The sequence below is a fragment of the Natator depressus genome, chromosome 16 (assembly GCF_965152275.1).
Source record: "Natator depressus isolate rNatDep1 chromosome 16, rNatDep2.hap1, whole genome shotgun sequence".
Lineage (NCBI taxonomy): Eukaryota > Metazoa > Chordata > Testudines > Cheloniidae > Natator > Natator depressus.
Genome location: NC_134249.1, coordinates 2,169,763 through 2,190,460, shown reverse-complemented (window position 1 = coordinate 2,190,460; position 20,698 = coordinate 2,169,763). Strand labels below are relative to the sequence as shown.

The 20,698-nt window shown below is 48.2% G+C and overlaps 1 protein-coding gene across 2 annotated transcripts in view; it reads right to left on the bottom strand.

The window, feature by feature from the left end:
* PNPLA7 (patatin like domain 7, lysophospholipase) overlaps positions 1-20,698 on the bottom strand; it is a 400,735-nt gene that overhangs the window by 65,194 nt on the left and 314,843 nt on the right. For both annotated transcript variants that reach the window (XM_074973884.1, XM_074973883.1), the window contains exon 27: positions 4,838-4,994. In XM_074973884.1, coding sequence (XP_074829985.1) covers positions 4,838-4,994 — 157 coding nt within the window. The remainder of the gene's footprint in view (positions 1-4,837; positions 4,995-20,698) is intronic.

Genomic DNA, 20,698 nt, shown 5'->3' with positions numbered 1-20,698 from the left:
TTCAAAGCACTCTTCAATAATAAGATGAAATCAGTATTTCTGAGGATAATATTACCTAGTTTTTATTTGTACATTGCAGGGATACGGCAGTCTGGATAGAAAGTGGGGCCACTCCACACTGGATTAACAGAACAGCACCGATGCTAAGAATGAGCCATTTGACAACATATGCTTTGTGTATCAATAAAATTAGACTAAAATCTGCATGTACAATTTAAAAGTCTATCCCATCTGGATGATAAATAACATTTGACAGATACAGCTCTCTTCATCTCAAAGGCTTGCAAAGAAAGGGCTTTTCAGACTGAGAGGATGATTGTCCCCCCATGACAATTCAGTTCTCTTGGAGGTGCAACCCACCAGCCATTCTTATGGTAGACTTGTGTGCACTGGAGGAGACTAGCACGCTCCCTCCCAAACCTTAAAGAGGTGTGGGAAGGCTGATCTATTGTTACTAAATTAAGTTTATTTCTACAAAGTTACTGAGTGCCAGTTTAATTGTGAGGCCTCTTCAGCCACCCAAGTGTAGTGACCCAGCACCTGCAACCACTGGGAAGCCCAGAATCTCTGCTTTCAAAAGGCACCAAGCTCGAGCTACCATTTCAAGAGGCTGCAGAGCTGTAAGAGTTACAGGAAGTTACTTAAAGCTGTTTTAATCCACAAAACCTTCATGACCTCTCTTAAATCCCTCCATAGGGTCTCAGAATAACACCCCTGCACTCTAGTAATGGTGCTGTGAAGCCAAGACTGCTGCAGTGATAATGGCATGTTGGGAAATGGGTGCAGAGTTAGAGTTGGGAGGGCAGGGAACAAGTGAACTTCAAGGGAGAGTGGGATGGAAGGGCGGACCTGAGATTGCTATGGTAGCAAAAACAAGCAGAAAACGTGGGGAAGTTTGTGGGCTTTGTTATCTGGACACTCCCCTTGAAGTGACTGTGTGTGTATTTGGTAAAGGTGGGAACCCTCAATCTAGGGGTTTATTCAAATAACGTCTGACAGTCCATCCCATTTTAGAAGTGTAACTGGGTGGGTGGGGGGACTAGATGACCTCCTGAGGTTCCTTCCAACCCTGATATTCTATGATTCTATGATAAGATATAGCCTTAGGCAGGGACCTTGACACATCCTTGCTGCACATGAATAATATCCCAGGACTAAAACCTACAGCATGGATCATTATTTGTGCAACTGTGACTTTGGCTAGGAAAGTAGCCAAACATGTAAATTTACACAGTGTAGGGCTGGTGTACATGCAGAAGCAATGGGTGTCTATTTCAGCCCTGCAGTCCTTGGGAACTCACACAGACCCGACCTTCCACTATGGTAGTGGAAACTTAACAGTCCCTCTCTGGAAGCCTAGGGCCTTGCGTGTTACAATGCTATCATAATATCCCAGGACTAAAACCTACAGCATGGATCGTTATTTGTGCAACTGTGACTTTGGCTAGGAAAGCAGCCAAACCCACAGCTGACTACAGCTGGAGAAGCTACCTGCAAAAGGCAATGTTAGAATAGATCTGCAAGATGCCAGTTGCAGATTTCTCTGTCTCCCACTTTAAGTCTCACAAGATATAAGAGGACTGTTAGTTTCAATCCAGCTAGGAAACTTCATCAGGTCACTTTCCTTTCATTAGAAAAACCAAATTGGAAACAATTTTTATATAAAAACTAGAAATAAAATAAATACATTAAATCACTTTATAATTGGCAGATCCCAGATGTAACCAATGCTATCTTTTACCATCAGTCATCTATAACCAGCACTGCTTGATGCTAGGGCAGTTTTGTGCATGTTTTCTGGTGTTTTTAATTCCTCAAACAAATTATAAATTGTTATTTGAACAGTCAGCACACAGCTAAGTGTAGCTAAAAAACCCAGAGTTTCGTATATTTAAAAAAATAATCAACATTTTCCTCCCTAATGCAGTACCTGACCCCTGGAACACTGGGGCTACATCTTACATCAGACATTTGGTTCTTAGTTAGTTTAGAGAAGAATTACCTCAGTCAATCACTTCTACTCAAAAGATGACAGCATGTGAAAGTGAAAGAGAGAAAGTTATATGGTCAGACTTGGAAAGAAAACAGACTCCGGCACATATAAAGACAAGAAACAATGATAAACACCAGCTAACCATCTTGTGCAAAGATGTACATTCATACTGAGAGTAGGGCTGGTGTACATGCAGAAGCAATGGGTGTCTATTTCAGCCCTGCAGTCCTCAGAAACTCACACAGACCCAACCTACCACTATGGTAGTGGAAACTTAACAATCCCTCTCTGGCAGCCGAGGGCCTTGCGTGTTACAATGCTATCATTGTGCAGGTTTCTCTGTCTCCTTAGGAGAAAACCAGCATCTGTGCTTTCAAAATATCTTATCTGAAGATTTTCCAGGACTTGAAGGATTCTCTCGCCTTTGCCCCCTGAACTAGGCAAATATCCTGAGACTGATGTGCCAAATTCATAACAAGTTTGGAGTGACAGACTGGCTGCTTGATGGGTAGCTTTGGGTGATTAACATACAGCCTGTCTTCAAAATGGACTGGGAGGCATTCCTTTAAATTAGGGCTGTTGATTAATCGCAGTTAATTCACGCTATTAACTCACTAAATTAATCGTGATTAATCACAGTTTTAATTGCACTATTAAACAATAGAATACCAATTGAAATTTATTAATTATTTTTGGATGTTTTTCTACATTTTCAAATATATTGACTTCAGTTACAATACAGAATACAAAGTGTCCAGTGCTCACTTTATATTATTATTTTTATTACAAATATTTGCACTGTAAAAATGATAAACAAAAGAAATAGCATTTTTCAGTTCACCTCATACAAGTACTGTAGTGCAATCTCTTTGTCGTGAAAGTGCAACTTACAAATGTAGTTTTTTTGTTACATAACTGCACTCTAAAACAAAACAATGCAAAACTTTAGAGCCTACAAAGTCCACTCAGTCCTACTTCTCATTCAGACAATTGCTAAGACAGACAAGTTTGTTTACATTTATGGGAGATACTGCTGACCGCTTCTTATTTACAGTGTCACCAGAAAGTGAGAACAGGCGTTCGCCCGGGACTTTTGTAGCCTTCATTGCAAGGTATTTATGTGCCAGATTGCTAAACATTCATATGGCCCTTCATGCTTCAGTCACCATTCCAGAGGACATGCTTCCATGCTGATGACGCTTGTTAAAAAAAATAATGCGTTAATTAAATTTGTGACTGAACCCCTTGGGGGAGAACTGTATGTCTCCGGCTCTATTTTACCTGCATTCTGCCATATATTTCATGTTATAGCAGTCTCAGATGACCCAGCACATGCTCATTTTAAGAACACTTTTGCTGCAGATTTGACAAAACGCAAAGAAGGTACCAATGTGAGATTTCTAAAGATAGCTACATTCAACCCAAGATTTAAGAATCTAAAGTGCCTTTCAAAACCTGAGAGGGATGAGATGTGGAGCATGCTTTTAGAAATCTTAAAAGAGTAATACTCTGATGTGGAAACTACAGAACCTGAACCACCAAAAAAGAAAATCAACCTTCTGCTGGTGGGATCTGACTCAGATGATGAAAATGAACATGCATCGGTCTGCACTGCTTTGGATTGTTATCGAGCAGAACCTGTCGTCAGCATGAACGCATGTCCTCTGGAATGGTGGTTGAAGCATGAAGGGACACATGAATCTTTAGCACATCTGACATGTAAATATCTTGCGACGCCGGCTACAACAGTGCCATGCGAACACCTTGTTCTCACTTTCAGGTGACGTGAACCAGAAGCAGGCAGCATTATCTCCAGCAAATGTAAACAAACTTGACTGGCTGAACAAGAAATGGGACTGAGTGGACTTGTAGGCTCTAAAGTTTTACATTTTTATTTTTGAATAGTTATTTTTTGTACATAATTCTACATTTGTAAGTTCAACTTTCATGGTAAAGAGATTGCCCTACAGTACTTGTATTAGGTGAACAGAAAAATACTATTTTGTTTTTACAGCGGAAATATTTGTAATAAAAAATAAATATAAAGTGAGCATTGCACACTTTGTATTCTGTGTTATAACTGAAATCAGTATATTTGAAAATGTAGAAAACATCTAAAATATTTAAATAAATGGTATTCTATTATTGTTTGAGGGCAATTAATTGCAATTAATTTTTTAAATTGTAATTAAATTGTTTTAATCGCTTGACAGCCCTACTTTAAATTCAAGCTCCTGTACTGTCTATTTACTGCACCAAATGCATTAATGTGATCCTTCCCCATCACACATCCACCCCAAACCCACCTGTATAATGAGAGAAAGAAAAGCCAGATCCACAGCAAGAATGCAGCTGAGTACAGCACCAGAGTGAGGCATTTGTCCTACTGATGCAGTGTAATGTTACAAAATATGATCAAGTCCAGCAGAGTGCCCTAAGAGCGCTCTATTTTTCCAACAGACATGGTAGATATGCTCCATGATCAAAACATCAGATTCCTGATTTATGGAGATTAGTTCTGTACAGAGCTGCTGACATGCCTCACTCCAATAGACACCAGTTCTGTCTACAGGAAGCATCCTGCACTCTGCCAACAAAGTTTCTCATGCTCTGTGGCAGTGTACACTTTTGCATAAGGCACTGGCAGCATCTCATCCTTCACTACTGGTAAAACAAACATATCAGAGCCATTTCAAACACCCTTCTTCACCTCTCCTAACATCCAGAGGCTGTATTCTGACCTTGGACTGCTCCTTCTGTGCTGCGATGTGTGCTGTGGCTAATGTCAAAACTCCTATACATTAAAAGTGGAAAAGAATATAAACATATATTCTACTTTCTTACCATTGCCCATTGCCTTGCTTTGATCCTCATCTGATTATAGCTACGCTCTTCAGCATACAGGGCACTCATGAATGAGCCAATGGAAGTTCCTCCAATCATATCAACTGGGATGCCTGCTTCGATCAGTGCCCTGATAATCCCCACCTGGGAGCACCCTCTGTGTCAGAAGAAAAAAAACCAACACTATCAGACAAATAGAACTGCTGAAGGGAAATAAAAACTATTACCTCTTAAGGGAAAAGAGCCAGGAAAGCACATTTTTTGTGCATTATACAAATAATCTGTGACACTATATGAAGCACAGAAATTAGAAATGGAAAAGGCACCAATCTGTCCATCCTCTCACCAGTGTAGAATTGTTCTCTACACTTTCAAGTGCTTTGCCCAGTCTACTTTTAAATATTCTAGTGATAAAGTTGGTGCCACTTCCTTGGGAAACTCTTTTACCATCTATAAATCTCAGTTGTAAAAACTTCCTATGCTCCATTTCATCCTATTCCTGTCACTGCCCCTTGGATCACTTTATACAAATCCTCTCCCTCCTTGCTGTTTACACATCGTACACGTGCTTCAAACAGCTACACAGAGAGGTAGATACGCTGGAGGGCAGGGATAGGATACAGAGGGACCTAGACACATTTCATTCTTTCCATCTAAGGCTGTGTCTACACTTAAACCGCTCCAGCAGCAGCTATGACACTGCAGCACTTCAGCACAGATACGCACTACATCAACGGGAGAGGTTTTTTCTGTCGGCATAGTTAATCAGCCTCTCGGAGCGGCAGTAGCTAAGTCAATGGAAACATTCTTCTATCGACCTAGTGCAGTTTACACTTGGAGTTAGCAAAAAGAAAAGGAGGACTTGTGGCACCTTAGAGACTAACCAATTTATTTGAGCATAAGCTTTCGTGAGCTACAGCTCACTTCATCGGATGCATACTGTGGAAAGTTCAGAAGACGTTTTTATACACACAAACCATGAAAAAATGGGTGATTATCACTACAAAAGGTTTTCTCTCCCCCCACCCCACTCTCCTGCTGGTAATAGCTTATGTAAAGTGATCACTCTCCTTACAATGTGTATGATAATCAAGGTGGGACATTTCCAGCACAAATCCAGGTTGCTCAGGGGTGTGGATTTTTCACACCCGAGTGACGTAGCTGGGTCAACATAACTTCTTAGTGTAGACCTGGCCTACCGCAATCTCCCTGGCTGCTGGAACGCTTTGAGGCAGAGTCTCATCTCAGTTACACTGGCGAAAATGGCTTAGCTGGAGTCACTCTAGAGAGACGCTGTTGTGAACAAGGGCAGCATCTGACCCTTTTATTACTCCTCTCTGAATTCTCCTCCCCACTCGTCCATCACGACACCTTCTTGCCCAGGACTAAGCAGAGTATTCTAGCAATGGCCTCACCACTGCCAGAGAACCCTATCAGTTTTAAAACTCTAAATGGTGGCTGCCTTCAAGACTTGTTCCTTGCACCTGGTACTGATGAGTCTCTGCGCTCACACACCTGCCCTGCACTTCAACCTCATGTCTGAAGTCAGCAACTTGCTTTTGCCGATGTTGCTTTTGCCAAGCAGAAGGTCCTACAGTGTGAAACTTGCTATCTGCTTAAATCCACAGCCTTTGTGGATTTTCTAACATATGTTAATGAAGTATTTTAAAGCTCGTCTTTCTCAAAGGGTGCTTTTAGAATGACCAGTACTGGCCCTAGGTCTGTCTTCTTCCCCATATTTACATTTTAGAACTAAATTTTTATAAACACTTTTGGTTTTTGAAATGTTTGCCAATTGTGCTCTCATTAAATGTGAAATGTCACCTTTCCTCTTTTAATAGAGCTTTTCTTTGGAACCTGATTTAAATAGTTAGCTTCCTAATCATGTCATTGAACTAATAGCTTAGCTCACCTTTCTCTTTAAAAAAAAAAATTCCTCTGTTCCCATGTTCCTAAATAAAGATTTTCTTTCTAAAAAAAACAAAACAAAAAACCCCCTCTGGTTTTCCCTGTATAATCAGATACCCTTGTTCATGTGTGTGGGATTTTATTTTATTTTTATCGCTCTGGATTTGTTTTTTTCTGTTGTATGGCTGGCTCCCTGAGCCTCCTGGATCCACATAAATAACATTTGTATTATTTCTATGAGGTAATATCTTTTATTGGACCAGCTTTTCTTGGTGAGAGACACAAGCTTTCAAGCTACACAGAGCTCTTCGTAAGCACAAAAGCTGATGTCTCACAACAGAATGTTTCCTTGGCGCGGTCTGGAAGCAGACCAGCTGCAGCTCGTGCAGCAAGCTCACGGTGAAGATGCAGGGGGGTCGGTTGGGTCCACGGGGCAGGGGCCCAATGAAAAGGGCCGGGGGTAGGCCGGGGGTGGAGGGTGGGCGGGGCGTGCCCTCGTGCAGGACCTGGTCAAGGTAAACCCGAGCAGCGGGCGGCAAAGCGGCCCTCACCTCCTGAAGTATGCATCGGGGAGTACGAGGTCTGGAGAGCCCCATGCGCTGAGCGAGCGTCAGGGGATCCAGCCAGTCTCCCCGGTCGTAGTCCAGGAGGTCTCCGACTATGGTGACTTCTGCCAGGACCAACCTCTGGCGCACCGAACGGGACTCCGCCACCTGCACACGGAGCTGGGGGCTGTGTAGCAAGGGCTCCGTGAGGAGATCTGCCCCCTCGGTGGCCGCCACGGACCTGGTCGCTGTGAACAGTTTCCAGGTCCGGAGGAGGTCCTGGTAGAAGACCGGCAGCCCAGAGAGGTCTCGCGGAAGACCTCTTGGATGGAGATAAAGGAGTTGCCAGTCATATCGGAGCCCTCGGAAGCGGCGCAGGAAGGCGTGCGCCAGTATGCTCCACGCCAGACTCCCTGCACCATAAAGGAGCCTCTGCAGGGCCTGGAGGCGGAAGACATGGACCTGAGTGCGGAGACACTTCAGGCCCTGCCCTCCCTCCTCCAGGGGTAGATGGAGAACCCCTGCAGAGACCCAGTGCAGTCCTGACCAGAAGAACTCCAGAATCAACGTCCGGAGGTTGGCCAGGAAATCCGGGGCCGGAACCAGGGTGTTGAGCCGGTACCAGAGCATGGACAGGACTAGTTGATTTAAGCACTCCTCGAAGGGAGAGACACCGGAGTAGTCCTGTCCATCTCCAGAGCTGCTCTACCACCCTGCCCTCTAAACCGTGCCAGTTCCCCGGCGGAGACGGATGCGTGGCAGAAAGGCAAACGCCGAGATAGAGCAGCGGACCCGCGCTCCACCGGATGGCCTGAAACGCGGGTGGGAGGGAGCTCGCCTGCCGCCAGTCCCCTACCACCAAGCCAGAGCTCTTGACCCAGTTGACCCGGACGGAGGAGGCTGCCGAGTAAACGGCCTGGCAAGCCTCCACCCGCGCCAAGTCCCCCGGGTCCTGGACCACGAGGAGCACGTCATCGGCGTACGCTGACAGGACCAGCCGCAGCTCCGGCTCCCGCAGCGCCAACCCCATCAACCTCCTGCAGAGGAGACAGAGGAAGGGCTTGATCACCAGAGCGTACAGCTGGCCCGAGAGGGGGCACCCCTGCCGTACTCCTCGCCCGAAGCTGACCGGTTCGGTCAGGGTCAAGGTGAGCCTAACCAGACACTCCGCGGAAGCGTACAGCACCTGGAGAAAACCCAGAAACTGGGGTCCGAAGCCAAATGCTCACAGAGTGCTCAGGAGATACCCATGATCCATCCTGTCGAACGCCTTCTCCTGATCCAGGGACAGGAGGGCGAACGACAGACCATCCCTACACCCGAGTTCCAAGAGGTCCCGGACCAGATACAGGTTGTCGAAGATGGTGCGGCCCAGGACAGTGTAGGTCTGGTCTGGCTGGATCACGTCCGCCAGCACGGACCCTAGCCACAGCGAGATGGCTTTCGCTACGAATTTGTAGTCCGTGCTGAGGAGCGAGACGGGACGCCAATTTCGTAAATCGCGGAGGTCCCCCTTCTTTAGCAATAAAGCGAGCACGGCTCGCCTGCACGAAAGAGGGAGGACCCCGCTCTGCAAAGACTCGGCCGAGAGGGTGACTAGGTCTGGGCTGAGGATGCCCCAGAACACGCGGTAGAACTCCACGGTCAGCCCGTCCATGCCCGGAGATTTATTGGTGGGCATGCGACGGAGGGCTTCCGAGAACTTGGCCAGAGTGAGAGGCAGCTCCAGCCGGTCTCGGTCACCCGCGCTGACCGTCGGGAGTTCATCCCAGAGCACTCTGCAAGCGTTAGGATCAGTCGGATCCGGGGAGAAAAGGCCTGCGTAGAAGGCCCTGGCCCTCCCGCACATCTCCGCCGGATCCGTGAGGGGGGCGCCATCCTCTGCAAGGAGGTAGGTGACGTGCTTCTTGGCCCCCCTCTTTTTCTCCAGGGCGTAGAAGAAGCGGGAGCCGCGATCCATCTCCTGAAGGAGGCGGATGCGGGATCGAACAAAGGCACCCCGGGCCCAATGGCCCTTGAGGGCCCGGAGCTCCTCCCGCTTCTCCCAGCCTGTTCCGCAGAGGGGCGGATCCTCGGGGCTGGCGGCCAGATGCCTCTCCAGCTCTAAGACCTCCTGTTCCAACTGCTTTATCGCCCCATGCCTCCGTCGGCTGGCGCCCCGGGTGTTGTCACGGCAGAAGAGCCGGGCGTGCGCCTTCCCCAGGTCCCACCACCGCCGCGCCGAGGGAAAGGCATGCCGCTGTCCTCGCCAGGCCAGCCAGAACTCCCAGAAGGATGTCACGAAGCCCACATCCTCCAACAAGCTGTTGCTGAAATGCCAGTAGGCCGGCCCCGGCCTCTCCGCACAAAGAGAGGCCATTACGGTGGCTATATGATGATCAGAGAAGGGGGCTGGCCGGATGCTGGAGGAGTGGGCCCGTGAAAGGTGGAAACGTGATAAATAAATGCGGTCCAACCGGGAGTGGCGCAACTGATGGGCCTCCACCCGGACAAAGGTGAATGTCGAAATGTTGTCCGGGTGGTGGTCGCGCCAGACGTCCACCAGGGAGTGGTGTTCGACTATCTCCCGGAGGACGTCCGCAGCGGCAGGGCAGTGCTCGGTCCCCGAGCAGTCCCGCTCCTCGAGGGTGGTGTTAAAGTCCCCACCCAGGACCAGGCACTCGTGAGGATCCAAGGTGCCAAGGAAAGCGGACGCCTGCTGATAGAATCGTAGCCGCTCCGGGCCTGATGCCAGGGCATAGATGTTAATGAGATTGACCACGAGCCCCTCCATACGGACCTGGAGGTGCAGCAGGCGGCACAGCCTCGGCAACCCCCAGCACCTCGGGCTGTAGGTTGGGGGAGACCAGGGTCGCCACTCCAGCCGTACGAACTATGAGACGGCTAAAGTAGACCCTGTCCCCCCATTCCAGCTGCCAGCTGTCTTCAGCAGCCAGATCCGTATGGGTCTCCTGAAGGAAAACCACAGAGTACCCCCCCGCCCCCCGAAGGAAGAAGAGCAACTGGGACCTGCGGAGACCCATCCTACAGCCCCAGGTGTTCAACGTTGCAATGATGAGTGGTGCCATGAGGAGGGCTGGGGGGGATCCTCACTGGCAGGGACACTCGCAGCCCCCATTGGGCCACTCAGCAAACTGTGACCTACCCCGTAGGTGAGCAATGAGTCACGGAAGCCACGAACCCACTGGTAGGCTGCGGCAGCCTGCTTCCCGGTCCTTTTACCCTCCCCCATAAGAGCACTCACGGCCCGGAGGATCTGATGAAAGTCCCCCCATCGCTGGAGAGCAAGCTGTTGCGGGAGCCGCGGACGTCTTGTAAAAACTCCTGCAACTCCTCTCGCAGCACATGGGGGGGTGGGATTACTGACTCCTAACCATCCTCTGGCCGGGCCCCGATACAGCCCCGTGGCCCACCGAGATGGGCAGGCAAGGAGCAGACCCCTGACATGGTGGCCCGCCTCATACCCTGGGTCAATAGGGGCGGTGGAGGGAAGATAGCAGCCCCGAGTGGGTCGGGACAGGGAAACAAAAAGGCCGCTCCCTGGGGGTCATCTGCTGGAAAAGGGAAGGAGACAGCCCCAGGAGCGGCAATAACATCACGGGAGGTGGAGGGAATAGGGACAGAGTTGGCAGCAGAGGCAGGGACTGGGTCAGGGGCAGAGGTGAGATTCCAGGCTCCAGAAGTCAAGCAACTCTCCCATGCCCGGCAATGTCCCTGCCACACCCTCCTCCATGGGCTCCGCCAGATTGTATGCAGCGGAGGCGGGGCTCTCCCGCTCGTCTGGGCATAGTGGGGGAGGTGCCCCTTGGGCCCGAGCGGGAGCAGCGGTGGACTGGGAAGGAGGAGGGGTGGCTTCAGGTGCGAGGCAGCCAGGGGCGCCGGCGATGACGGGGTCAGCGCCCTGCCGGGGCTTGGGGGTTCCGGATGCCCCTCCTTGCCAGGCCAGGGGGCAGTCCCTCCGGACATGCCCCATCGCCCGGCAGAGGTAGCACTGGGCCTCCCCTGTTGAATAATGCACCCGGTAATGGGCCCCCTGGTATGGGACCAGGAATGACCCCTCGAGCGCCTCTCCGCCACGCGCCGCCGGCAGCAGTTGAAGCTGTACTTGCCGGCGGAACGAGAGGACGTGACGGAGGGCGGGGTCTTTGCAGCCCAGTGGGAGAGGGCTGATGACAGAAACGGGTTTCCCCAGGGTGGAGAGGGCAGGTAACAGGGCGGCACTGGGAAGAAAGGGAGGGATGGACGTCAGGACCAGACGGACGCCCAGGTCCTCTAGTGGCTCTAGGGGGATGAACACCCCCCCACTGCCAGGCCCCTCTCCACCGCCTCCTGGGCGGCGGCCTCCAATGCTAAAAAGAAGACCACCTTTCCGTACATTTTGGAGGCCGCTACGATGGCCGTGGGCCCCACCACCCTCACCAACACCCGCACGTAGGTCTCCACGTGGGGCGAGGCAGGTACCAGGAGGCAACGGACGCCGTGCTTCCTGGTCAAGGTCGGGAAGGGGCCCCGTCCCCTACAGATGGTAGCAGAGGCGGTGGCCGGGAGAGATGACGTAGCTGCAGGCGGGGGGACATGTGCACGCACGTGCGCTTGCACAAAGTCAGTTTGGGCTGGCTGCTGCTTCTGGCCCAAATGGTGGAATCAGGGTGTGGGAAGCCAAGCAAGCAGCTGAGTCCAGAGGCAGGAGCTGAAGCAGGTGGTAAACAGTCAGTGGGGGTGGTGGAGGGGGCAGTGGTGGTGTGGGGGTTGGGGGGGACGCAGATGGATCAGGGGGCAGCTCCACGCCTCAAAGGGCTGCAGTTTCTGTGCACTGCACAGAAAAGAGATAAAAATTAGCATAACAAGAGCTGGTTAAATAACAGCTGCAGAGAGGAGGCTAAAACGCACCTCTCCACAGGATAATGGAGTATGCTGCTAACAGCACCTAATATAAAAGAGGATGTAACTTACCTGTAACTGGAGGTTCTTCAAGATGTGTGGTCCCTATCTGTATTCTACTGTAGGTTATGTATGCCCACCATGTGCCCACCATGTGCCTGGAGTCGGAGAATTTGAAAGTAGTGTCTGTTGGTCCATGCATGTGCCCTGGTTTGCCTCGTTCTCCTGACCAGGCGATAAAGGGTGGGGTGGACCTCCCGCTTCTTCAGTTCCTTCTCCACCATGAATCAGATAAGATCAAAAGCAGAGGGAAAAGAAGGCTGGTAGTGGAATATATATAGGGACTACACATCTCAAACAACCTCAAGTTACAGGTAAGTAACATCATCTTCTTTGAGTGATGGTCCCTATTGTATTCCACTGTACATGATTGACAGGCAGTCCCTAAATAGGTGGACGGTGTGAGGATGAGGACAGTAGGAGTGAGCAGAGGTCTGCCATCCCAAATCAGGAGTCAGCAGCCAAGTCTTGTACCAAAGTGTAATGTCTTGCAAATGTGTGGACGGAGCTCCATGTGGCCACTTTACAAATGTCTAGGAGGGGTATGTCCTGAAGAGACACTATAGTTGTGGAGTGTGCTTGTACCCCCATGAGGGAGCAGGTGGGGAAGGTTTGAGAGCTGATAGCAGGGTAGTATGCAACCAGATATCCATTTGCCAATTCTCTGGATGGAGATGGCGTGACCTGTGATTCTCCGTTATAGCAACAAACAGCCTCAGGGATTTTCTGAATGGTCTTGTTCTCTGTAGGTCAAAGGCCAACGCTTGTTGAACATCTAGAAAGTAGAGCCTATGCTCTTCTGCAAACACTTGTAGTTTCAAGAAGAACACAGGTAAATGAATGGATTAGTGAAGGTAAAATTCCAAAACCACTTAGGAATACATTTGGGGTGTAGGTGTAAAGAAACCTTATCTTTGTGAAATATAGTGTATGGAGTGTGTGCCATCATTGCTCCAGGTTCACCAACCCTCCTTGCCCATGTGACGGCTATGAGAAAGATGACCTTCATGGAGAGGAGCAACAAGGAGCAAGTCGCTAAGGGCTCAAAGAGGAGCCATATCAGAACTGAAAGAATAGGATTCAGGTCCCTTTGGGGTGTTATCTTTCAAGGAGGTGGGAAAATCCTTATCCGGCCTTTCCAGAATTGAGTGGTTAGCACGTACGCAAAAACAGAGTATCCCTCTGTAGGGGGATGGAATGCACGGATAGCCATCAAATGGACTCTCAGGGAACTGAGAGATAAGCCCAATGTTTACAGAGATAGGATATAGTCTAGGACGAGTGGGATACACGTAGCTTCTGGTAGAACGCCTCTCTGCTGCATCCAGGATGAGAAGCGTTTCTAGCTAGAATGGTAACATTTGCTAGTTGAGTCCTTTCTGCTATTAGAGAGGAGCACGCCCATTCTAGAGCTGATGATTATCCAAATGCCACACCCTAAGGTGAAGCAGGAGGGGATTGGGGTGTCTGATCCTGCCATTGCACAGGACCAGAAGCTCAGGGAATATTGTGAGGGTAATCAGGGGACGAGATGACAGGCGCAGGAGGTTGGGGAACCAAAACTGCCTGGGCCAGAAAGGGACGATCAGGATGACTGCCACTTGTGGCAGACGCAGTAGACGAGGGAAGGCACAGGTGACCTGGTCTGACCAGGGAAGAAGGAGAGCCTCATCCTGGGAGCAGTAACCTAGGATTCCCCTGGAGCAATGAGACTCACTTGTTGCTGGACTGGGAAGTGAATCGATCCCTGGTTTGGTTTCCCCATTGAGTGAAAATATCATTAAGCACAGCGTCATGAAGTTCCCACTCGTGTCTGCTGAGGGAGTCCGCGATCACATTCTGTGTCCCCAGAAGGTAGGTTGCAGATAGGGTGATCTGATTGCTGATGCACCAGCTCCAGAGATCTTGCTCTCCCCTTGTTCGCTGATGTAGATTTTGTTGTCTGACATTATGAGGACATGGTGAGAGCAGATGAAATGAAGAAAGGACTCGCAGGTCTTCCCTACTGCCTGTAGTTTCAGGACATTGTTGTGCATTCTGGACTCTCAAGATGTCTACGTTCCCTGTGCTGTGTGGTTGCCCATATGGGCTCCACAATCTAGTAGAGACATGTCTGTAATGATGGTCTTGTCCAGTGAAGAGGGGAGAAAGGGGACCCCTACGCATACATGATGAGGAAGACGACGCTGGAATTTCTGAGATAAAGGAAAGCTGTGTCTGTATGTGCTTTACTCAAACACTTCGTAGTTTCGTCTCCACAACACTATGTTCCTATCTCTTTAAAGTGATATAGAAAGAAACAAAGCAAACCTACCACAAACAGAACCAGAAGTTATTACCTCAGTGTTGGGCACCTTAAGGCTTATACAGCTGCCACTAGCATATACAACTCTGCTTTCAAATCTAATCACTCTTCCGTCCCTGGGTTCCTCTATGATAAAGATTACTTCCCAGCTCTCATTACATGAGAACAATTTCCTATACAATCAGTTTGCCTTGAGAGCTTAAGCTATGCAGCTCAAAGGAGGAAGAGATGAAACTATCACATTGCCCTCTCCACTGTACTGTGGGTGCACAAAAGTGTTGAGGAAGCCCTAGGTCAGGAAGCCTTTAATAATTAAGCCTTATTAAAAGCAAAGTAGAGGGGGAGATCAGGTGAAGTACTTGGATACTGACCCCCCACTTGGTAAGGCAACTCCCATCTTTTCATGTGCTGTGTATATATACCTGCCTACTGTATTTTCCACTCCATGCATCTGATGAAGTGGGTTTAGCCCACGAAAGCTTATGCCCAAATAAATCTGTTACACTTTAAGGTGCCACAAGTACTCCTCTTTGTTTTTGGATACTGTAGTAGCTCATGTTGCCTGCTGTATTCATAAGGAATCAGCCTTAGACAGTCTCTACACACTTGCAGAGCATGCAGGATACCTGTAGCTACACGCCACAATGAAAGGCAAGCTGTGTCCACACTCACTGCAGTGTGTAGCTACATGTAGTAGTGAAAGGCTCAGGCAGGGGGGAATGGAGGGTAAGGCCCTGTCAGGAAGGAGTGGCCAGAGCCTTTCCCTGCTGCCTTCCCCCTGCCAGCAGCATAAAGCACTGTTTGGGTACGTAGAGAACTACGTAGGGCAGTCTACTGGCCTAAGCCGTACCTCACCGTCTACACTGTTATTTATACCCGTGCTAGCTGGGCATGCAGCGTTTACACACGCCTTCCCCCAGGCATATCTGACATATGCAGTAAGCCCACATTGTCAGTATGCCCTCCCAGCAACTGTCTGCAAGCTCAATTTTCCCCACCCAGTGCTTTGCTGTGACACACCTGCCTCCCTCCATTCCACACACCTTTAAAGATAACCCTCCCCAGTATCTAACACATGCAAATCCCAAAGTCCTCCCTCTGCCTTCTCTACCAGTGCCAGGAGCCCTATTGCACCCTCCCACCTGACTACATCCTCCTGACATCCCCTCCTCTCAACGGAGCAGTAAGATACGGTATACCCTCTAACTCAACTGTACTGTGCAGGATGCAAAAGTCAGCCTGACATCCCTGGAGATCTTTACTCTGAACTATCTACAAAGGAAAGGAAGTGAGTATTCCAGTCTCCTACTGATCACATCCCCAGTGCAACTCATTTCCTAAAGGAGAACACAAAGTTTGTTATCAGTATGACATCAGCAATCCAGTTTCATCTTTTAATTCTAACTTCCTGAGGAACTAAACTGTGATGTATTTGTGCTTGGAACATACAGCTGGCTGAAATGACCAAAAGCCTCATCATTGTTCAGGTGTCGTGTGAAGGCAGCTGGATCAATGGAATCCTGGAGCCTTAAATGTTGTGTATGAATAAATCAGTAAAAAAAAAAAAAACTAGAGGGAAAAAACAAAAACAGTGAAAACATGTGAGGGGAAAACTTCAAAGAATTTTTGCTTTGTGATCATACCTAGCAAAACCGCACACTGTATGGATGCTCAGGAGCTTTGGACAGCTGCCATTTCTATACTGACATACAGGGCATAGATAATATTATATACATAGGGCCAGATTCTGTCACCTTTACTCACACTGAGTAGTGCCTTACTCTACAAGCAGTTGCATTGAAATCAGTGGGAGTGCTCATGGAGTAAGGTACTTCTCAGCACGACTAAATATATCAGAATCTGGCCCCCAGACAGCAATGCAACTCACAAGTCCAATCCAGAGACTCAAACTCCCATAGAGAACTGAATCTCACATATTTCATCAGTAATTCTTATATGTCCCAACACACACAGTACGCCCTCCTAGGACCGCCCTGCTCGACGGATACTGTCCTGCTGGTAATAGCTCACCTTAGCTGATCACTCTGCTTCCTGTGTGTACGGTAACACCCATTGTTTCATGTTCGCTGTGTATATAAATCTCCCCACTGTATTTTCCACGGAATGCATCCGATGAAGTGAGCTGTAGCTCACGAAAGCTTATGCCCAAATAAATTTGTTAGTCTCTAAGTTGCCACAAGTCCTCCTTTTCTTTTTGCGGATACAGACTAACACGGCTGCTACTCTGAAACCTGTCATAATAATTTGCATTTATAAAGTCTGAAACCTTTACTGAGGGCTTCTCTCTCTCCCAAGCAAGAGGCTCAATTAACATTAAAATCACACTATATGTTTGAGCACTCCAGAGCTTTGTCGAAATAGAAAGGGCAGTCCATCCGGTCACACATGCACACAATACTATGGCTGTTTCAGAGGAATGTTTTAAACTCTAATTGTATGTAGTGTAGGTGTAGCTGTGTCAGTCCCAGGATATTAGAGAGACAAGGTGGGTGAAATAATAGCTTTTACTCTGCCAACTTGCCTCTCTCACTAACAGAAGTTGATCCAACAAAAGTTATTACTTCACCCACCGTGTCTCTTTAAACTCTAAATTGTCAGTTTTGTGCTATAACCATAGCATATAACACAAATGCAGTGCGAGATTATCAGTGGTGTAAATAATGTACATTGTAGTGACCTGAATCACCTGACAAACAGTCACAACAGAGAATGACTTGAAAGATCAGAACAGCATAAGAAAGCTGGGGTCACATGGTGCTCAGTTGCTCATAAGAGAGCCGTGCGTGTACATTCACACTCTGCCACTAGGTACCACGTTTTCTAATTACAGTGTGAATAGACATGAAACCCACAAGTGACCACTCATGCAGCAGTCTGGGCTCAGAAGGGGGGCAGAGGGCAATGTATACCAAATACAATAACTCACACCACCACCACAGCAAGCAGCTTCCGCTGAACTGAACCTCATCTATCCGAGTAGTAGTAATTTAGTCACGTAGGAGACTGAACAGAATTTCAAGCTGATAAATGCAGAGGTCAGTCACGATTAACCTTGGGCGTGCTAACTTGCCACCTTTCCAAAATGGTCAGACTGAGCTCTGACTTGGAGTATAATGGGTTTCCTTAAAAGGGTGGGGATTTGGGAAAGGATTGTATCCATGATGCATGTTACTTCTCAGCTTCATTTAATGGGTCTTACAGGACTCACCCTCTTCCATGCCCTCTTGACACGTCACTCAGGCAGGATGTGCTGCAGCTGATGCTCACACACAATCTGTTATTCCGCTAACTGATTGTGAGAATAGAAGAGGCAGGTTTCATTCTTTAATTCACAGAATGGGTTTTTAAGGCTTCTTTGTTATTTGACAGTTTCCTGATAACCTTAAGAAGTAGCAAGTGCTTACTTTCCAAAGCTTATTCACCCTATTATCAAAAGCTGAATCAAACTCTCCTAAATACCACCTCAGGATCTTGGGTCAGTGGTTTGAAATGAAGTGACAATATTTTGGAGACAAAGTCAGTCACACAACCCATAAGCCAGTCAAACTCAGAAAAAGGAATACAGAGCTAACTACTGTGACAGTGAGGCCTGACCACAGCTTTCAACTAGACTCCATAGAATACATTCATGTCAACGCAGTGAGCTAGGGGCATAAAACTTTCACATTTCAAACCCCAGCTAACAGTATCTCTATTAAATAATTCATTGTGACAGTGCTTCACACTTAGAAAGCACCTTTCACGTAAGGACCTCAAGGCATTTCATAAAGTCTGATCCTCACAACTTCCCACAGACAACTGTTATCTTCCCCATTTTACAGAAAGAAAAACTGAGGTACAGATGTTTTAGTGACTTGCCCAAGTTGCACAGAGTCAGTGGAAGAGTAAAAAATAAAGCCCAATGCTTCTGACTCCCAGTCCCCTGCTCTAGCCCTTGGCCAGAGCAATTTATAACAGCACACGCACCATTGGCAGAGACTTTTAATTCTCTTCAGGTTCTATACTGTAAGTTCACACAAGTAAAATGGTCTCAAATGGAATTTCAGTGGTAATTTTATGCAAAGCTAAATTACTGAACCAGTGCACAAAATGGTCATGTGTTTTTGAACAATTCAAAGAGCTAGTCTCTAAGTTTTGCATTCTATTTTCAATATCGTGAGCTCCTCCATTACTTGAGAATTTTTCATTGGATGCTCTGTCTGGAACAGAAGTTTAATAAAGAGGATATTATTTATTAAACTCCAGCAGCATGCTTGGGGCATTAGAAATCACTGAGGGGGACCCAGCACTGTGCAGTTATAATTTAGACAAACAATACAGTGCAGTCCAAAAATGCACAGCATGATCTGAAGAGAGATTTGTTGAAAAGCAGGGCACATTTCTGTTTTTAAGTACATCAATAAAGACACTTCTTAGTGCAGAGGATTAGTAGCAAAAGACATCCTGGGGAAAGTGTGCTTTCAGGAGGTATTTGAAGGTGGGGGGACCTGGTGCACTGGGAAAGAGAGGGGCTGACAGATGCAAGGGACTGCTAGAAAACAAGTGGGAACATGAGAGTGGAAGGGAGAAAGTTGCAAAGAGCCTGTCTAAGTAGAAGGCTTGGGCAGGAGGAGGGCAGCAGGGTGGAGTGGTGCAGAGCCTTGAAAGGGACAAGATGTTTAACCATGGCACAGAAAGAAAGGGAAAACGAGAGGAGTGATTCAAAAAGCAATTCCTAGGATGCGTAGCCGATTTGTTTCCCATCACAAGTAATTGAGAATATTAGTAGATTCGGGATCTCTGAATCTCAGGGCACATCTACACTACAGACTTAAGTCAACTTATAGCCACCACAGTAATCACTGCAGTGGCTGATGTCCACACTACCCTCCTTGGTGGTGCGCATCCTCACCAGGAGCACTTCCACTGACAGAGACAGGAGACTCAGCTCTGCGCAGCTCCCTGCTGGGAGCCCAGCTGCCCCCTGGGCTCTCGCCTCCCCGTTCCCCACCAGAAGCAAAGGGCTCTAGCTGTCCGACTTTCTTGTCAATTTCAGGGCTCCAGCATGAGCCCGGAAATTGACAAGATAGCCAACAGCTGATGTAAGTAATGCAGTGTCAACACAGATATTGTGTTGCTCTAATTTACAACAAGCCCTACGCCTCTCATGGAGGTGGAATTATTAAGTCGGTGTAGTAGGGCACTTACAACGGTGTGACAAGGATGTAGTGTATACACTGACATAATTAGGTCGACGTAAGCTGCCTTACATCGACCTATTTAGCGTAGACCACACCTTAGTCCCTTACTACTAAGCATGCACTCTCTCATTAGGCCTTGTCTACACTACCACAGTAAGCTGACCTAAGTAGCTTAGGTCAACTTACCGCGGTGTCTACACTGCACTGCACCAACGGGAGACACTCTCCCGTTGATTTACCTTACTCTTCTCCTCCCAGTGGAGTACCAGAGTCGACCGGAGAGCGCTCCGCGATCGATTTCGTGGGTCTTCACTAGACTGATTGCAGCAGCTAGGATCTACTGGTAGTGTAGAATCAGCCAGTGCCTCAAAGGGCTAGAGTGTAGCAAATTTGGTCTTTAAATTAAAACAACAAAATGTTGCTAGATATGAGCCTAAGAACTCCTGCTCTACTTCAGTACCAGGTAAATTGGTTGAAATGATAATTTAAAATAGAATGTTATTTAAAACACCCAGATTAACACAGTGATAGGGACAAACCTGCATAGTTTCCGAAAAGAAAAAGCATACCTCTGTTCTACTAGGATCATTTCAGCATGTCAACAGAACAACAAATACAGCAGGAGTGGCTGATAACTAAGGACCATGAAAAACCCATGATCAGAGCTTCATAAGAGGTTATTAAAACACTAAATAGTTATACGCACAGGTGTCAGCTTCCTCCGGGCTCTAGGGGTGCTCAACCCCCTGCTTGGCCCCAGGCCCCACCCCACCCCTTCCCAACCCCACTCCACCCACACCCCACCTTTTCCCACCCCTACCCACTCAGTTCCGCCTTCTCCCCCGGGCACACCCCATCCCTGCTCCTCCCTCTCCCTCCTAGTGCCTCCTGCACGCCACAGAACAGCTGATCGCGGTGGGCGGGAGGCGCTGAGAGGGAGGGTAGAGAGTTGATCGGCAGG